Source organism: Nomascus leucogenys, chromosome 1a (assembly GCF_006542625.1).
Source record: "Nomascus leucogenys isolate Asia chromosome 1a, Asia_NLE_v1, whole genome shotgun sequence".
Lineage (NCBI taxonomy): Eukaryota > Metazoa > Chordata > Mammalia > Primates > Hylobatidae > Nomascus > Nomascus leucogenys.
Window position 1 is genome coordinate 4585790 of NC_044381.1, and position 18551 is coordinate 4604340.

At 40.1% G+C, this 18551-nt stretch overlaps 1 protein-coding gene and 1 long non-coding RNA gene across 2 annotated transcripts in view; one reads left to right on the forward strand and one right to left on the reverse strand.

Moving 5' to 3' along the window:
* Nucleotides 1-18551, reverse strand: part of GLIS3 (GLIS family zinc finger 3) — a 471085-nt gene that overhangs the window by 70128 nt on the left and 382406 nt on the right. The window contains exon 6 of the mRNA XM_030801507.1: nt 3302-3446. Coding sequence (XP_030657367.1) covers nt 3302-3446 — 145 coding nt within the window. The remainder of the gene's footprint in view (nt 1-3301; nt 3447-18551) is intronic.
* On the forward strand, nt 3257-5855 carry LOC100585985. Its single transcript, XR_001114254.2, has 2 exons — nt 3257-3570; nt 5440-5855. It is a non-coding gene; the product is annotated as an uncharacterized LOC100585985 (long non-coding RNA).

Here is an 18551-nt window from a genome sequence, read left to right on the forward strand (position 1 = left end):
AAATTGTCTTAACACTTCAGATTTTACATTTAACTAATGGATGAAGTTTCCTTTTGCACCTTTGGCATTTTTCATGGTTTGGCTTCTTTCCCTAGATCTAGGGCAAAGGTTTGCAGTGGACGTTAATATGCACTCCAGACAAGCACATTTCTAGAACTTTAAAAGAAAGGCTTACAATTTTTGTTTTGTAATTTTTTCCCCTGCCTGGTTCTGCCTCTTGGTTTGTTGCCTACTCTGCAAAACAAAAGGCGTAACATTTTTTTAAAAGGAAGAAAGTTAGTTAGAAAGCAAAATCATACCTGAGGGAAGGAGGAATAAGGAAAGAAGTAGGGCCTGGGCACAGTGGCTCGTGCCTGTAATCCTAGCACTTTCGGAGGCCGAGGTGGGTGGATCACCTGAGGTCAGGAGTTTGAGAACAGCCTGGCCAACATGGTGAAATCCAGGCTCTACTAAAAATGCAAAAAATTACCCAGGTGTGGTGGTGCCCGCCTGTAGACCCAGCTGCTAGGGAGGCTGAGGCAGGAGAATTGCTTGAACCTGGGAGGTAGAGGTTGCCGTGAGCTGAGATTGTGCCACTGCAGTCTAGCCTGGTGGACAGAGTGAGACTCCATCTCAATTTAAAAAAAAAAAAAAAGGAAGTAGAGAGGGTAAACTTTCACGGTGATAAGCTACCTGGAGAAGTAAAATTCTGGGAACAAAGTTGAGCAATATGATCATCTGCGTGTTTCAAGTGTTCTCAGAGTTATGGAAAATGTGGGTCAACCTGAAGACACTCCACTGATGGCTGGAGCAACTTAGGTATCCTTGGCCCCTAGGAGGCAAACCTACCACAGCCAGAGGCTCAAATTCCAGAGCTCAAAATCTTTTTGAGGACCAAATATAGAAAAGAGTCATGGACAAAAAGTGGACATTTGCTTGGAATGACAAAAACATTTCAAGCTGAACCTTAAAATATTTAAAACTCTAAAACTTTAAAAACACTACCAGACATATAAAAACAGACACCAAGACAAATGTGACAGTTTGGAAAATGAGCCATATGCTGTATGCTACATACAACAAAGGTGCTAATGTTTTCCATAGATATGGATAGCATTGCCTCCCAAACCCATTTCTGAGAGGATTAAATACAGCCAGACTAGCCCATCACTAGAAGCCATTTATATTGTATGTTAGGTCATTTTTCAATCATTTCTAGTTAGCGTTGACTGTTGACTATTGGGTTCCAGGTCTTAGTAAGATCATAGATTTATGAACTGAAGTAGTAGGGGAATGCTTTATTGGCTGTTTAAAATTGTTTGCTAATTTAATGTGCTGAAATAAATGTTCATATATCAAATACTGAACAAATCAGACATACAAAAACAAAAGCTAGTCATGCTTTTTCATATATATATATATATGTTTAATACAAAATATTTATGTATGTGTTGGTAACACTGCACATTGATATATTTCATGTCTGTATAGGAACCTGTACCTGAAACCTCTGTAAGTTTGGTCAACCCTTCTTAATCTCATCTCCCTGTGTCTCAAAACGCAGAGGCTATGTTGTCCCTTACAAACAGTAAGTGCTTAAAGCAACTGATAAAGGTCCAATGGGCCATCATCAAGACCCAGTTTTGATGACTGATGCTCTTGCAATATTTGCTTACTGCCCTTTCTCCCTATATCTGAATCAACTGAGAACTGTCAAATTTAAAACATTGTACAAGGATGTCTTTCTTCCATTCCACTGCAATGCATCTGTAAATTTTAAATTCTAATGGCTTATTCATACTTTTCAAAAGAAAAAAACAGTCTGCTGCCAAACCTGGCTCTGGAATCAGATGAGGGTGGGGGTGGTATCTGCAACCCACAGAAAATAGAAAATTCTCATTGTCTGGAATGTGGAGCTGGTAAATCTTTTTTTTCATCTTCATAGCATGACTGTAAGAGTGTTCCATATGTAAGAACAATCACTAATTATGTTTGCATAAGTATATCACCATTACAGAGACTAGAAAATGCATAAAAATCCAGGCTGAGTAAAAGAAAAATAACTTCCTTATGGTATATTAATCTTTTCTTATTTTTTTGTTTTTCACTACATACATGTAATTTTCCAAATATAGTCACCTACTATTCAAACCTAGGCAGATGGAAGGTGGTCTGGGAGTGTCATCCCATCTCCTTTCCCACAATGGTTGGCAAACATGAATGAACATTCTTATAAAAGTTGGTTTGCTGATGTGAAAATTTCCTTAGAGACCTGGGGCTTCCTTTTAAAACATAAAGATGACAACAACTGTTTCATTGAGAAATCCACATGCGGAAGTCAGTGTGGTGATTCCTCAGGGATCTAGAACTAGAAATACCATCTGACCCAGCCATCCCATTACTGGGTATATACCCAAAGGACTATAAATCATGCTGCTATAAAGACACATGCACACGTATGTTTACTGCGGCACTATTCACAATAGCAAAGACTTGGAACCAACCCAAATGTCCAACAACGATAGACTGGATTAAGAAAATGTGGTACATATACACCATGGAATACTATGCAGCCACAAAAAATGATGAGGAGTTCATGTCCTTTGTAGGGACATGGATGAAAATGGAAATCATGATTCTCAGTAAACTATCGCAAGGACAAAAAACCAAACACCGCATGTTCTCACTCATAGGTGGGAATTGAACAATGAGAACACATGGACATAGGAAGGGGAACATCACACCCCAGGGACTATTGTGGGGTGGGAGGACGGGGGAGGGATAGCATTAGGCGATATACCTAATGCTAAATGACGAGTTAATGGGTGCAGCACACCAACAAGGCACATGGATACATATGTAACAAACCTGCACATTGTGCGCATGTACCCTAAAACTTAAAGTATAATAATGAAATAAAATATAAAAATAATAGTAATAATAAATAATAATAATTGTACATTAAAAAAAAGAAATCCACATGCAGCCTGCTACCTGCTTAAGGAGGAAACATTTCCTTCGAGTCTAAATCAAGCGAGTAAATGTAACATAACTGCGAGGGTTGGGTGCACTGAATTTCTGGCAGAAGTCCATAACTAAAAGAGGTAATGCATTATTTTATTTTATTTCTTTATGAGAAAAAACAATCTGCTGCCACACCCAGCTCAGGAATCAGAAGGGGTGGAGAGCAATTTGCAGCCCATTGATAAAGAACAACACAGACGATCTTAGGAAAATTTTTCTCACGTGAGCATTCCTTTTAACCAGAGTAAAAGGCCTAAAAAAGGGTAGTTGTGGTGGGCTTTGCCTTTGCTGTCTTTACCTGAATAGAGGTCAGGCCCGGGTCCAGGGGAGCGTCCCACGGTCCCTTCAGCAGCAGCATCTCTAGGGGAAGTGGCCGGCTGCAGGGGCTGCACGGTAAGGCAATCTGTGAGCAGGTCTGGATGGAGCTCTGTGCTGGACCGCAACTAAGAGGAGAAAACGGAAGAGCCATCGATAAGGAAAGCTGGTCCTTGGAATATTTTCCTGGGAAGGCATCATGCTCTATCAGTGCAACTCAACCCACAAAAATTTATCAAGCAGCAACTACGGGTAAGGCACAGAGCTTAACAGAGTGTCAATAAAAGGGTCAGTTCTCCAATCCTAATAACACCTGGCAAGAGCTTCTGGAAAAATGTGGCTAGAGGCGGATTTGACTTCAGTCCTTGATATTTCCACTTCTGGCAACTCAGCTTCCTATTATACTTCCTTTTATTTGCTCCGTATCTTATCAGAACTTGTAACGATAACAACAACAAACTCAAGTAGATTTAGTCCATCTTAGAAAGTGCTTTTAAAATAGAAACACTGTCATGAAAACATCCCGGAGATGATTAAGAAATGCCCATTGAGATTTAACTCCTATAGATTTTCCATGAAAGGAAAATACTCAAGTTAAATTTTAATATATTATGGAATATGATTCAAAGATAAAACAATATGATTAACAGCAACAAAACTCCAACAGTAAGTTACATAAAAACAGAACAATTTAGATCTTATACATTAAAGCGTTACATGTAAAAAAAAAAATCAAACAATAAAAAATGCTAAAATAAACTGTAGGTGAAAAGTTATCTGATCTTTCAATGAATAAGAATTTTTTAAGTGTAATTGAAATGGAAAAAACACAATATAAGATTTAGTGACATAAAAATATTAACATTCTGCTTGTACAAAAACATAATACCTTAAAAGCAATCTAGAAATATATTTGTTACAAATATTGCAAATGGTAATCATCTTTGGTATTTAAAGAGCGTGTGTATAAATGGATTTTATAAAGACAAGACTAAACCTTTAGATATAGAGCTAGAGTATGCTTATGCAGTCAACAAATATTTATTAAGTGTTTGTTACATACTTCTCTAGACCCTAGGAATACTGACTGCTTTTGTCAAGGTTAGACTCTAGATGGGGAAGCAGATGATGAACAAATAAAATACATACAACCTCAGACGGTGATAAATGCTATGGAGAAAAGTGATGCAGAGAAGCGAGACAGTGAGTAGGAATAAGGGATGGCAACTTTAGATAGGAGATCAAGGAAAGCCTCTCGAAGATGGCATTTATAAAAAGCTTTGAAAGAAGTGGGGAATAAGCCGTGCAGACCTATGGGGAAAGAACCTGCCTACCCTGTGGTGTGCCTGGATGTTGTGCGGAGAAGTAAGAGTCAAGCAGGGTGAGCCTGGGGCCTGGGGAAGAGAAATAGAAGGTGAAACCAGAGATAAAAGGTGGGGAGGTGGAAATGGGAAGGAGACGTTGGATAAAGCCTTGACTTGAACAGAAACTGTTAGAAAAAAGGAGAAACAGAAATGATAATAAACGTGAAAAATGTTCGCATACTTGCCAAGAAGTGCAATGTTAAAACGTCTTTTTACGTGCTGAATTATCAAACACTTAATCCAGTAGTAGTGAAGGTACAGTGAGAGAGGCATTGTTCAACAATGTTCATAGGAGTGAATGTTGGTACAGTCTAGTTGGTATGTGGGAATATTTTTTCAAGGTCCATAATTGAAACAATTTGATTCTAGAACTTGTCTTAAGGAAATAGCCAGAGGTGTTAAGATTTGTACTCCCCCAAAATATATACATATATATATATAATAATAAATAGCATTATTTATAGCAATACCTAATCGGAAATAGAACTTAAAATGTCTTAAATGTCCACAGATAGGGCTAATCAATGATTTTACCTCAACTTGATGGAATATTATGCAACCATTAAAATGATATTCATCAACATAAAAGCGAAACTCAAAGTTACATATATACAAAATGATAATTACATAAAAATACATAGATAAAATATCAGAAAGTAATATAATTGAACATTAAAACTGACTTTTGTTTTCAGTAGTACTATTATGAATTTATTTCCTTCCCTTTTTTAAAATCCTTTCTTCTGCTTTCTGTAAGGTCCTCTGAACAGGCTACACCATGGTTGAGCCATTGTGACCCCTGTGACCCACAGGTACAGGCCTCCTGGAGTCACAAAGCTTTCAGCAACAGGAGAACCACTAAAGAAGAAGAAACAGCTAGCTCCTGCCTTAACTGATTAACTGACCTTGCAACATTCCACCATTGTGATATGTTCCTGCCCTACCCTAAATAATCAATTGACCTTGTGATATCCTGCCTTGTGACCTCCCTCCACCTCGTGACTATGCACCTTGTGACATTCTTCCCCTGCCCGAAAAAACTGCCCCAACTGTACCTTTCCACTACCTATCGCAAACCTATAAAACCAGTTCCACTCCCACCACCCTTCACTGACTCCCTTTTCAGGCTCAGCCCGCTTGCACCGGAGTGAATAAACAGCCTTGTTGCTCACACTTAGCCTGTTTGGGTAGTCTCTTCAATTAGGCACGCACTTAATACTTTCCAAATTTTCTACATTCCAATGATGTGCCAAAGCTGGCTTGCACCAATCTGAGGTGTCAATTTTGTGCGTCTTTTCCAAACTTTCCATGCAATGATGACAGACTGACAGCTTGAAATCGGTCATAGTGAAAATATTTACACCATGGAAATTGGCAATTCTACAAACAGGCTTTTTCATCTAAAGAGCTGGTTACTATATATTACCAGCACACTACTGGCAATGATGATGACCAAATTTTGATCAGAAAGAAAGACAAACACACATATACACCAGTAAGTTACTATTCAGAGAGAAGTATTTCTGGGGTCTCAGATAGCTTTATAAAGAGACAAATACATGTCCAGGTCTCAGCCCAAAATATGAAAGTGGCACAGTGACCATAAATAGAGGGAAGGGACATTTAACACAGGTAGTGACTGAGACATAACTTTGTTGTAATTTCCTCAGCTGTGGCACATTGCAATCTCTGACCAGGACTGTCTGTATTAGTGCCTAACTCTTTCAGGACCTTTGGAAGGTATGTTTGTTATTTTGGTACTAACCTAACACATGCCGTGTAAGAAAAACTGGAAAAAAAAAAAAAATTCAAGGCTTGGAATGAGTTCTGGTGATCACTTTTAATTTATCTTCCATCATTAAAATCTGATCTGGGGTCCACATGTTTTACCAAGGGCAGACATGGATGCTTTTCTGCTTTCTATTACCAACTACTCTACGGTTTTATAGCTATCAGTACCAGTGAGGTCTCTGCAAGGAATTTCACGGCTAGGGTTACTCCTGGCATCAAAGACGGGCAATTCTTTCTTAGCTTCACTAAATATTCATGTTTTCCAACGGTGTGAGTCCATACAACTTTGTGGTGAGAGTTAATTTGGTTTTCTCTGCGATTAGGCATGGTTCTAGAAAGGGCTTCTTAAATTGAACAAGCTTAGGAACCTTAAGTAAAATTTCCAAAGGAGAGCCGTATGCATAGAAATGTGGTCATGATATGGAAGTGTAGTATCCCTCACAGATCTTCAGACCACGAAAGGGGCTTTCAGATCCCTTAAGGTTTTTAAACATTCTCTAGTACAGGAATGATCTAAAGGGTGAGGCAGGAGGCACATAGCAGAATCTCTTGGGAGGGGTGTCTTTCAATGTAACATAGTTTTATATTTGGAATAAGAGGCCCAACTATTTATTTAAAAAATTGCATAATGTATATTTTACCAACATCTTCTTAGCTGTCAGGAATAGTTAAAGAAGATAGAGGGAAATTTTTCAGTGACAGGAGGGAGGGTCTTTAATTGTGGTTCCCAATCTTGGGGATGTATGAAAATCACCTGCAGCGCCCCACCCCAGAGCTGCTGAGTCAGTAGGTCTGCGATGTGTTTCTAAGTTCCCAGGTGATGATGCTTCTACTGGTCTGGGGATTACACTTTTGGAACCACTAGTCTCTAAGAATTTTTATGAGGAGAAACTAATAGTTTTCTGTTTATGGAAAGAGGAAATGAACTGTGGAAACAGCGAATTGTAAAAACCTAGCATTTTTTAATGTAGGAACAGAAACCTTACTATCTCATCTTCCTTGATTAGCTGTGACTAATAAAGATCTTTCTCAAGTAGTGACTTTGGGCCTCTAGTTAGCAGATACTAGGAAAAGTCACAGGAGGAGAGGATACCTACAAATGCCAGGAATGTCTGCAAGTCATTGGACTTGGAGATACTGGGAAGGTAAGTTCCAACTTATGCAGGGATGAATACGTCATGTTTTGTAGCTTGTTGTCATCATAAAATATCTTGGCAATTTTCTAAGAAGCCTTCTTGGGACAGCTGGACCTTAGAAGTTTATGTTATCTCCTGTGAGAAGTAACCATTAAGCCCAGGGCCACACACACGAAGAAATTCTTAAATTTCCTATGTAACACATCTGACTTTCTTCAGACCTCATAATCGTAAATGGTTAAATGAGGCTCATTTCTTAAAAACAACTTCGATTGTATTTTCTTTCACAGGGATAAAAAATGTTAAAAAATCTCAATCTAGTTTATCACCTGCTCTTAGCAGAGAGCAAAGAACTTGCCCTTTACAAAGTCTTGACTGCTCTTTGCAGAGAAAAGTGGAATTTGAAATCACTGATTGTCAATTTACCTATTTCAAAGGACTGCTGTGTTGCATGACACCAAGGACCTTTGTTCACATCGTAATCTATGTGAACGGCGTTCCTGGAATCATTCAGCTCAGCTGCCCTAACCACACTCCACTGGTTCCAGAGTGGCTCTGCCCTGATGTATCCTTCTCATTCATTTGTTGAACAAATATTTATTGGGCCTCAACCATAGGCCAGGCACTGTTCTAGGGGCCAGAAAGACAATAGCAATCAAAACAAAGAGTCCTTCAGAGAAGTTTACATTCTAGAGAAGTCAGATAATAAACAGTAAACTAATTAAATAAATGGTAGAGAAGGTGCCAAGTGCTACGGAAAAAAAGCAAAAGAAGATAAAGGTAGATGAGATTGGGAGTGATAGGGAGAATTTGGACCTTTTTGAGAAGAGATATTTGAGGAAAGACTTGAGGAGGTGGAGAAATTAGCTAAGGCTGAAGAGCACGAGAGTTCCAGATGGAGGGAATTTCAAGGAGGTCAGCATGGCTGGGGTGGGGCGTAACCCTGAGAGAGAAGGAAGAAATGAGGTCTGAGGTCACCCTGCATTCCCCAATAAGTCTCTTAGTCTTGGTACAATAGGAAACTCTCACAGGGGCTCCACCATGAATATCCACAGTCTCATAGACACTTTTTCTCCCCTTCGATAGCCCACATGAGCTGTGAGGTGTGACTACTGTGCCGGTTAGTTTTAGGTGTTAACGTGCTAGACTTTAGTATCCAGTTATTCAATCATTGATCTGGGTGTGTGACTGCTGTACTGTGGAATTCTGTTGATGGGCTTAACATCTACAGTCAATTGACTTTAAAAACAGAAGATTATCCCCTACAATCTGGGCAAGACTCATCCAAGCAGTGAAAGGCCTGAACAGCAAAAGAAACTAAAGTTTCACTAAAAAAGGAATAAATTCTGCCTCTGGAATGCAGCATCAGTTCTTGCCCAAGAGTTTTCGGCCGGCCCTACAAATTTCTGACTTGTCAGCCCCCATAATCTCAGAAGCCAATTTCTTGAAATTATTATCTCTCTCTGCACTCGTACACACATAATATATATTTGTCTTGGTGAGTCCCTTTTTCTGGAGAATGCTGACTGATACAGATACTATTACAATGTACTTTAAAACCACTACCATATGACGGTTTGTTTCAGGTCAGAAAGGAGAGAGCATCGTGCAGTTGAATCCCACAGAAAAGGGCTGGATGTGCATAGTCAATAGCAAACACTTTTAAACACTGCATGTCAATCGAATAAGTATACACCAATCTCTACAGGGTGTCGGATACTGTGTGCCCCACAACTCTATGGAGTACATACCATTGTGACTTCCCTTGTAGAGATGAGAAATCTAAAATAAATTACACAGCTACTAAATGTCAGGCTTGGATTTCGGTGTGTTAGAATCCCAAATTATGCTCTCAGACATTACATTATACTGGCTCATAAAACAGCCCACCCCCAACTTTCTCCTGTGTCCACACCACACTACACTGCACAGGCTAACACAGTTTCTCTTCCTCTTATGACTTTTTTTTTTTTTTTTTGAGAAGGAGTCTTGCTCTGTCTCCCAGGCTGGAGTGGCGCGATCTTGGCTCACTGCAAGCTCTGCCTCCCAGGTTCATGCCATTCTCCTGCCTCAGCCTCCCAAGTAGCTGGGACTACAGGCGCCCATCACCACACCCAGCTAAATTTTTTTTTTTGTATTTTTAGTACAGATGGGGTTTCACCCTGTTAGCTAGGATGGTCTTGATCTCCTGACCTTGTGATCCGCCCACCTCGGCCTCCCAAAGTGCTAGGATTGCAGGCGTGAGCCACTGAGCCCCGCCTGACTCTTTTATATTCTAGCCTGAAGCCTGTCATTCAGAGCTTGTTCTAGGAGGGAAAGAACCTGGGTAGCCAAGTTCTCTGGAAAAGTCTCTAGCATACCTTATCACCACTGTGTATATTCTGACACCATGCCCTTTAGGGAAAGTGGTCTTTGTTGGAGTAGAGATTGAAGCAATAAAACATAATGGACCACTTCTGTTTGGTTTTCACTGTCCCCTCCCCTGCAGGTTTGTCACTTGGTTCCATCCTGGCCTAGTAACATGAATGCCTGCAATTGACAAAAATAAAGCATGGTGCTCATCATTCCTCACGATTTGCATCCTAAGCACACACACAGTGGTCCCAGGGCCCCATCTCCATTCCCTTGACGATCACCCCTGGTTCTCAGGATGGGGCACTGTCATGGTAACTTTCTGATCCTGAATGAGATGATCTTGACCCAGGGAGTCACTGAACTCAGTATCCCCTGCTAAGACAGGATACCTCCCTTTACTCTTTCTCCTGATTCTGACTTCCTTCCCTTTCTCTTCCTCTTCCCATTCTTCCACTGTCATTTTTTTGGTCCTCACTCCTTCCAGAGAGCTCAGTCAGACTCTGCAGGGATGATGCCCACCTCTATCTACATGCTCCCCACATGCTATTTTAGATGTGGAAGTCAGGGAAGGCCTCTGTAGACTGGACTTTCTGGACTGAAACCTGAATGAAGCGAGGGAGCAAGATATGCAGAAAGGCATGAAATCTACCAAGGAAACAAACTGATGAGTTCTGAAAACAGTCATTGGAGAGGAGTGAGCAAGGGAGCAAGAGGAAGGGTGCAGGATGTAGGGCTAGAGAAATTGCCAGAGGTCAGATCATGTGAGGCCTTCAAACACATGAAGATCCAGTATTTGCTTTCGTCATAATGGTGAACCACTGGAAGTGTGTGAGCAGGAAAGAAAGTGGTTTATCTTATAAAAGATTCACTCTGATTACTGTGCAGAATACAGGAAGAGGACAAGTGTGGCTGGTTAGGGGCTGTTACAACAACCTGGATGAAAGATGCCAACAGCTTAAGGGAACCAGAGGGGGTGAGAAGTGGTCCGGCTGAATTGCTCGACCTTCAAAAGTGCTCTTTTGAAGGTCGAGCTGAATTCACTGTGTAATATGAGAGAAACACAGGAGGCAAGCATGGCCTTAAGTTTTGGCCCGAGGAACAGCAAAGGAGATCAGAGAAGGAGCAGGTTGGAGGTAAATCAGCAATTTGGTTTTGAATGTGTTAACACTGAGATGACTCCTGGACATCCAGGCAGAGAGAACCTGAAGGCACCTGCACACAGAGGGTGGGTTCACAGAGCACGATGGGCCCGGACCACGAATACCAACTCCTTGCTGCGTTTCTGCCTCAGGCTCTAGTCTCTCACCAATCCATCCTGTGCTATCAAATGGACTCTTCTAAAATTGAGTTTATCGTGCTATACTCAAGGTACAAATACCTTCACGTACTGCTTATCACGCAAGTCTCAAAAGGCTAAGGCATTAAGCACCTCCATACTGACTGTACCACGTACCACGAATGCATATTTCCCCGGGTCCTGACAAGAGCCCATCTCACTGTCTGCAAACTTCCCACATAGTATATACTATTCACTCTTCCTGCCCGGAGCGGACTCCCTCCTCCTAATGTAACTCCTCCAAGATCCTGTTTATGACTCACCTCCTGAACGAAGCCTCCCCTGACCAGACCAGTCCACCCTGGGCCTCTCAGGGTCCAAGAGGAACTGCAGAATCTACTTTCAACACTCAAGTGATTGGACATGTCCACTGGGGCTTTGTTTCTTGTTATAAATTTAATCTGTACAATTGTGTTGGTCAGTCCACAAGGGCCAGGCTGACTGCCTCTTAATCTTTTAAAACTCCACAGCAGCCAGCAGTGTGGGACCAGCATCCTGGTAAATCATTTAATCACTAACTGCCAATTGGATTTGTAAGAAGGAGCCACAATTCTTCACGTAAAGGAAGCTACAATCTCTTAGTGAGTGAATATGTCTAAAATAGACAACGTGATCCTCTCATAACTTACCTTCCTAATGGAGAATTTTCAAAGATTACAGGTGATATAAATGTGGCAGAAACTACTGATGCCCCGCCCAGCGCCCCTCTGATCCCTTCGATTAGCAATGTGCTGCCGTCCCTCAGCTTTGGTGCGTCCGTGCCCCAGCTTCTGTGTACTTTAGAGCCAATGGCTGGCATCCTCCAGCCCCCAAACACACACACACACACACACACACACACACACACACATTACTAAACAGTGCTCCTTTGCCTCAAAGTGAGACAAATGCTGAGACGTTATGTTCCAGAGCTCCTTGTGGGATTGGGCTAGGCTAAGACCACCTCAGTTGGCACCCGTGCCTTGCTTTTTCTCCTTTCCCCATCCTCTCCTGAGTTCTCTTGCAAGTGCTTCCTTCATAAATCACATGCACCTGAATCCGTGGCTCACCGTAGGCTTGTGGGGAAGCCAACTTAGCAAACATCTAAACTTACTCTGATTTGGTTCAAGAATGTCAAGAGGCAATCAGCAGCACTTAAAAGGATGCTCTGATGACGTTCATTCATTTCTCTTCTGTACCTGCTTTGCCAGCTTTGTACAGCAGGAGTATGGAAACTAGATGTTTAATGAAAGTGGGGTGTTCTGAACCACCCTGGATAATACCAAAAGCCTAAGTGTGGAGACTAAATTAAAACTAAGACCTTAATTTGCCAGAACAATAAGGACTGAAACGGGCTTCAGAGGTCACTGTGTCCAAACCTCCATCTTATGCCCAACTTCCCTGACAGCAACCTGTAAGTGGCTTGTCAGTCTTTGCTGCTTGATACTGTATAGTAAGGGGCAACGTCCTCATCTTGGTTGTTAGCTGCAATTTTAGACAGTTCCAGTTGTCAAAAAGACTTTTTGTATATTGAATCCTAATCTGACCCTCAGAAACTATCAGAATTGCTTGAATCCTTTTATTCATACACCTGCAGGAAGGCTCATGGACATAGACTTGTGACAACTCTGAGTCTCAGAAACCAATTTGTGAGCCTCTGAGTGTTAGTGATTCTCATCTTCAAGGAACTATTTTAGGGCTTAATTTCCCAACCTATCCAGGTGCAAGTAAACAAATTGGTTCTTTCATTTTTATACAATCTCCCATTATGAAATATTTGTTTAAAATGATAGTTTTTCAACCTTAATAGTGAAATCACCTATCAAGGTTTGACAAGGTTCCTGCATGCCGAAATCTGAGCTGCTTCCCTAACAATGTGGGAATTTTTTTCTAATATGTAAAAACAAGGCACCATCAATTGTGATTTGTATTTGTTTTTTTTTTTTTTTTTTGTACAGGATTATTCTGTTAATGTTTATAAGCTCTTGTAACAAGAGATGGAAATTTTACTCCCATTATTTTCTCATTTCAGATATGATTGAATAATCGTCCAAGATTAAGTGAGTCAAGTGGAAATAATTAGGAAAGGGAAAAAGGCCCAGATTCTTCAATTTTCAGTTCCATTACATTTTATTCTAGGAGCAAAGGCATTCTGTTAGTCTGAAGCAAGACACACTTCCAAAGAAAACGAGGCACAATCAAAGGCCTTTTGTTTTCCCTTTCTCCAATGAGCACAGTCCATCTGGGCCATGCATGTTTATGCATCACCTTGTAGGGATCCCTTTGTTTTCCAGAAATCAAATGCCACCAAAATATGTTCCTGAAGAAACAAAGCCAGAAGGAAAGACAGTAGGATTTTTTTCCCAGAGGGTTAAGCTTTATTACTAGAACATTCTCATCAAGTGTTCTCTGTGACACTTCAGGCAATGTGGATCTTGGGAAATTAACTCATTGCCAAAAGGCTTAAAAATAATTACAATGAATTAACCTATTATATTAATTACAATTAATTTTCAGTTGAACCTAAGAATTCCATCTCTAGGGGATTCCTTAGCACTGACATGTAGGAAGTGGCTTTGGCATATGATAGGTAATTAATCTCTAAAAATCTGCTATCAGATTCATTTCCTTTAGGAATGACCGATTTGCAAAGAGGACCAATTTGCAGAGAGAAACGAGAGTGAAGACTCAGAGAAATGGCATTGGGAGAAATCTCTTTGGGAACATAAGTGTCCAGTTGGGTGTTCTGAACATCTGTATAGGGGATACCTATTTAGTTAGCAGTGACTCCAAAGGCCCAAAATTTTATCCATAGCTGATTAATGAACACTCCAAAATATGTGAATGGGTACACATGCTGGGGTATATCTCAATAAGATCACGAAAAATCAGTGTCAGTACGGACACAACAAAACTAATAATTATTTAGTAAAAAACGATTTATGGAAATTGTTCAAAGAAACATAGAATTTCAGAGCAAAAAGGAACTCTGTAGCAACACTATCCAGTTGAAATTTCTGTGATGATGGAAAGGTTCTGCACTGCACTAATTGGTAGCCACTAGCCACATGTGATTAATGAGCATTTGAAATGTGGCTAATGCAACTGAGGAACTTTTAATTTTATTTAATTTTAATTAATTTAAATTTAAACTTACAGTAATGAAGTGCACAGCACTACTGCATACTATGGTAACAGTCCAGCCTTTGTCTAAATCCTTTTGATGACAGGGAACATCTTTCCTTACCATTAAGCACCCTCCATTGTTAAACAGAGCTCATCATTTAAAAAGTTTTGCCTCAAGTTGAACTATAATCTGCCAACTATAGATCCACCCCCCTGGGGTTGATTCCTCACCTCCTCCCCCAGACCACACAGAATAACTGCTCACAGTCTTTTACCGTTTTTTAGTATTTGAGAAGCTTCAAAATGCTGTAGCATCACAGAATTTCAGCCATGGAAGGGGCAGGGTTTAGCTTCTTTGTTGAACCTCCCCCCTTATCAGGTTTTTCTCCAGGCTGAAAAAATTTTGTTTTGTTATTTATTTATTTTCAGACAGTCTTGTTCTGTCACCCAGGATGGAGTGCTGTGGTGCGAACATGACTCACTGCAGCCTCAATTTCCTGGGTTCAAGCAATCCTCTTGCTTCAGCCTCCTAAGTAGCTGAGACCACAGGCATGGGCCACCACATCCAGCTAATTTTCAATAACTTTTTTAGAGACAGGGTCTCACCGTGTTGCTCAGGCTAGTCTCAAATTTCTGGACTCAAGCAATCTTCCCACTTTGGCTTCTCAAGGTGCTGACATTACAGGCGGGCCAAGTTTTTTATACAGGTAAGAGGACACTTAGGTAGAAAGAGCTTGAGGCTCTTTAGTTCAACTACTGTGTGATACTGGGCAAGTATATTCACTTTCCTGAGTACAGTTTCCTTTCTGTAAAATAAGGATAATACCATTTAGTGATCTTGGCTGCTTTGAGAACTAAATCAGATAAGACAGAGAAAGCATCTAACACTGCTTGGCACACAGAAGTCAGTTACTAAAACGCCAGTCCCTGCTCTTTCATATAACATGTTATTCCATTCAGCAACTTAATTACTCTCAATACTGAAGCTCAATGGCCTACGTGTAAATGACATCCAAATATTAACAGAGTTAACCAGCTGTCTGACCAGGACAGAATAAATACAACAGAACAAACATATCCCTTATTCTAGACTTTCTGTCTCTATTCATACAACCTAAATAGTTAATAGCTTTTTAAAATCCATCTTTCTTCCTTCCTTCCTTCCTTCCTTTTCCTTCCTTCCTCCCTTCCTTCCACACATATTTCTTGATTCTGTACCACGTACCCCAAACTACGCTAGACCCAGGAGATAAAGTGGTACATAAGACAACTGAAGTTCCCTGCTCTCACAGAGTTTACAGTGTGTCATGAATAAAGGTCATCATCAAGTAAAATCCTTAGATCTTTTTCTATATGTTATGCTCTTTGTTTCTGATGGCTCTTTATCCTGGGAGGCGACCTTTCTAAAGCTGCATTGCTGTTGAGTGGTACAGAACCTCTTCTTGGCTACATTCAACTCAGGCACTCAGCTGGCTACCATGTACCCTTCTTCAGTGCCTTGTGAAAACTTGATTAAAACATTATCTGGCATTAAGGATGATGTTAAATGTCTGCCTCAAAGTAAGTTATCTAAAAAAATGGTCTCTACCCTATGAATTACACTACAACATTAGCAACCGCTTATAATAGCCGATCCACAATATGGATCATAAAATATAAGACCCAGACTACGTGGAGTTGAATTTTTGTATCCTTACTAATGAAATGTTAGACAACTGTGAGAAAGTTGTTGAACATTTCTTTACCTTAGTTTTCTTCGTAAGATGTGGACAATAATGGCACCTAATTTATAAGGCTGTTGTTAGGGATAACATGAGATAAGAAAGCATTTCACCAATACATGATATATAATCAACGTTAAACACATGCTGCCATTTCTATTATTATTTTTATTAACATTCAGTGTAGAAGCACTGTTATCACTCCATAACATGCACTCCTGTTTTCCTTTTTCTCCCACCCACTTTTTGGGATATATTTTCTCTTTATCAGCTTCTTCCTTTTGTGTACCATAGTGTGGCAACATGGCAAGGGGAAAAGGATGGAGACTTTGGGGTCACATAGATACAGGTTCATATCTCAGCTCTGCCCCTACTGTTATGTGGCCTTTGGCAAGATAACCTCTCAAGACTTCAGAACCTTCCTCTGTAAAATGGAGTGATAACATTAACTCCGTAGGCTTATAACAGAATTACATGAGGTGACCTAAGGACAATGGCTTTTGTTGCATATAATTAATTTTCTTTTTTACTCAAGAAGAGGCTATTGTGTACATTAAGATTGAGACCTTTGTTAGTAACACACTGGGCTCTTGCTTATTAGCCTCAGAACTAGCATCCCGGGGCAGTCTCCTAATCAAGATATGAGCACAGTTTTCAAGGATGCATAGTGCCCTGGAATTATTCTTTCTCAGGAGAACGTAGCCAGTGTTCACCCTCTTGGAAGAGACTAGAACATATTAGAAACCAGAATCAACAACAAAACTTTTTAGAGCACTCTGGGAATGTTAATACTTCATTCAGACGTCCTTTTACCAAAATCTGTCCCACCATCTAGCTATGCTGGATAGAGTTGGGGAGCTGAGGTTCAAAAGGATGTTGAAATCAGAAAGGCATGCAACTTGTAATTTTTGTATTGTTACATTTGTAAAAACATAATTTTCTTCTTAAGTCAATATTTTTCTAAAACTGACACTGAGAATCTTACATTTTTTTCTAACTAGAAAATGATATACAAATGACACAGTCAAAGGTGAATTCAAGCTGCATTCAGAGGTACGTCTTAAAAGCAGAAGACTAAACTGAAGAAGGCATTCTTCTTTTTTAAGAAAAACAGAGAAATGTTAATACGGAATTTCACTTTGCCATGAAAAACATCCCCCTTCACCCTTTGGGGCCTGGTTATGGGGTTGTGAAGACTCAAAGCAAGATGAAGGGTTTACTTTTATCACAGCTTCATAAATTCCTCTGACACTGGTTCATTGCACTAATGTGACCACACACATTCCATCCCATCCATTCAAGTGTAGCATTTTCCTTTCTATTCAAGTATTCTCAGGATTTAATTAAAGCAGCCAGCTATCTAGTAATTACTTCCCCCGTCCATCTTACCAGCTCCGTATTGTCTTCCCTTGAATTGGTTTCTGACTACAGCCCCTGCCTATGTTACAGCTTAGGAAGTGTGGGGAGGGACTCACTGTAAAAGTCAGTGGATCTCATTTTCTTCTGCCTTTCATTTAATTAAAACAGATTGAGTGAAGAAGATTTAAGGCTGATTTTCATGTGCATGAGTGTTTGGACAATTTTAAAAATACCTACTTCTAAAAGTTGAAGGCTGTCGTTTCAAGGGAGAGCACATGCTTTTTGCTCTCCCATCCATTCTATACTCAACAGTCAGTTTGGTTTTTCTCCTCATTCAAAGCCCTTTAGTGACTCTCCCCTAAACATTACCTACAGCTCAAATTCATGGGCTTTAACATGCTGGCTCTCACCTAGCTTCATGTGGCTTCATGTCCCACGATGGAGGTCACAAAGAGCCAAGACATTCCTGTAATCTTTGTTTATTCTCATTCATGTCTCATGCTGTACTTCTGGCGACAAACCTCCCTCATCTGGAGTCCCCTTTTCTCTGGACTCTACATATCTACAATAAATTCTGCATATTCTCCAAGGTCCAATTCAATGTCACTTGTCCCTTGAAGTTTTCCCAGGCCTTTCCATTCCAAAGTAATTTTATTCTTTTTCATATTTAAAAGCAATTTCTCTTCATCTTGCTGTTGGCACTTGTGGTTTTCTACATTTTATAATAGCTATTTAGAAATTATATCAATATGTGCTCACATCATAAAAGACAGAAAGGGCTTTATAAACAACCCTTGAATGTTTGATCATGCAACCTAAAACAGTCCTTCTTTTCACATGAAAGGTACTCTATAAATGTTTAGGGAATGTGTGAACAAGTAAATGAATGAATGACAAATGAGTCAATGGCTGCTGGGTATTTATTAATCCATGCTTAACCTTTAGGGTAGGCCCCAAAGACAAATGAAATCATGCCACATGCAACATCAGGGGAAGAAAAGAATGGGGCAGTTTAAGTATGCCTAAATTATCAATGAAGAATAAAATGGTAAATAGCCAAGTGAAA